Source organism: Chlorella variabilis, assembly GCF_000147415.1.
Source record: "Chlorella variabilis unplaced genomic scaffold CHLNCscaffold_10, whole genome shotgun sequence".
Taxonomy (NCBI): domain Eukaryota; kingdom Viridiplantae; phylum Chlorophyta; class Trebouxiophyceae; order Chlorellales; family Chlorellaceae; genus Chlorella; species Chlorella variabilis.
Window position 1 is genome coordinate 259,990 of NW_005435078.1, and position 1,492 is coordinate 261,481.

The window sequence follows — 1,492 nt, forward strand, 5'->3', positions numbered from 1 at the left end:
CGCCCCCCCCCCCCCCCCACACACACACACACACACACACACGCACACACACTGAGCCGTGCCCAGCCTCCCACCCCCGCCCCGCCGCCTGCTGCAGTTCAAGCGCGCCTACAAGCGCAATGACAAGCCCGTGTGCGTGGCCGCCATCAAGTTCATTGCCCAGCTGGCCAACCAGCAGGTGAGTGTGTGTGTGGTGGGGGGGCTCGCCCGCGGACCGATCCGGCATGCATGCATGCGGCCAGCGCCAGGGCGATGTTTTCTACCTGGGCATTGCAGAACTTCCAATGGTTAAGGTTCTCTCCTGTCTCAAGAGGGGAAGACATCACAAGCACACATAACTGCAAATTAAACGTCCACATGCGTGCCCCCTGCCTGCCTGCTCTGTTGCAGGTGGTGCACGAGCTGCTGCCGCTGGAGCTGCTGCTGCTGCTGCTGGAGACGCCCTCGGACGACGGCGTGGAGGTGGCCGTGGATTTCCTCAAGGAGGTGGGCGGGGGGAGGTACATGCGGTACATGGGGCGGTACATATGGTACATGGGGCGGGACAGCGCGGGGGGCCGGGGCTGACATGGCGAGACGGAGTGGCCGCTGCTGGGCAACGGCCGCGGTGCTCATTCTTGAGTACTATAGCGATCAGCATTGATGATGTCTCATCGATGTTTCACCTGGAGAGCCACGCGTGGAGCGTGTTGTGCGCGGCTGCCGGGTGCCGCGTGTGCGGCGCATGTCGCTGCGTCCCCGCCGCCGCCACCCCGCGTGGCCTCGACGCTGCCGTGGGCCTGCCGCCGTGCCGCATTGCAGGTGGGGCCCCTACTGCAAGATCTGTCGCCCTCGGGCCTGCAGACGATCATGGACCGTTTGAGGTGGGTTGGGCTGCTGGCACCTGCCGGGAGGGGTTGGCCGGCGGCCCTCCCAGCCGCTTGGCTCTTGAGTCGTTTAAGTGCCAAGCCTGGCCTGCTTCCTTCCCTCCTCCTGCTGCGCCTCCCTCCCTCTCCTCCCTCTCTTCCCCTCCTCTGATTACACTCCCTCCCTCCCTCCTCCTCCCTCCCCTCCTGCTCCCCCCGCAGGTCCATCATGCAGGAGGGCAATGTGGACACCCGCACCCAGTACATCGTGGAGGCGCTGTTTGCGCTGCGCAAGGCCAACTGGGAGAAGTGAGCTGGCGGGGGGGCTGCGGCTGAGCTGGCATGGGGGCGCGGCTGAGCTGGCGAGGGGGGCGCGGCTGGGGAGTGCGCCAGGGCTGCGGGGGCGCACCGGCTAGGGCTGGGCGCCGCGCTGGGCTGGGGCTGGGCGCTGTGCCCGGGCCGGGGGGCGCTGGCAGGGGCTGCGGGGTCGCGCCGGGCTGGGGCACGTGCCAGGCCGCGCCGCCTCCTAAGCCTGCCGGCTGGGGCTGGGAGCGCGGGGCGGGGCGAGGCCGAGCTGCCGTGGGGCCGGGGCGGGGCCGGTGGAAAATGGCGGGGTGGCAGGCGCCTGCCCTAGCTTGGCCTCCTGC

At 69.1% G+C, this 1,492-nt stretch overlaps 1 protein-coding gene across 1 annotated transcript in view; it reads left to right on the top strand.

Annotated features, from left to right (window-relative positions):
• CHLNCDRAFT_52248 (hypothetical protein) overlaps positions 1–1,492 on the top strand; it is a gene marked incomplete at both ends in the record, with an annotated part of 12,844 nt that overhangs the window by 7,984 nt on the left and 3,368 nt on the right. Inside the window, 4 exons of the mRNA XM_005847489.1 lie at positions 98–178; positions 391–486; positions 802–863; positions 1,068–1,113. Of these exons, the coding sequence (XP_005847551.1) occupies positions 98–178; positions 391–486; positions 802–863; positions 1,068–1,113 (285 nt within the window). The remainder of the gene's footprint in view (positions 1–97; positions 179–390; positions 487–801; positions 864–1,067; positions 1,114–1,492) is intronic.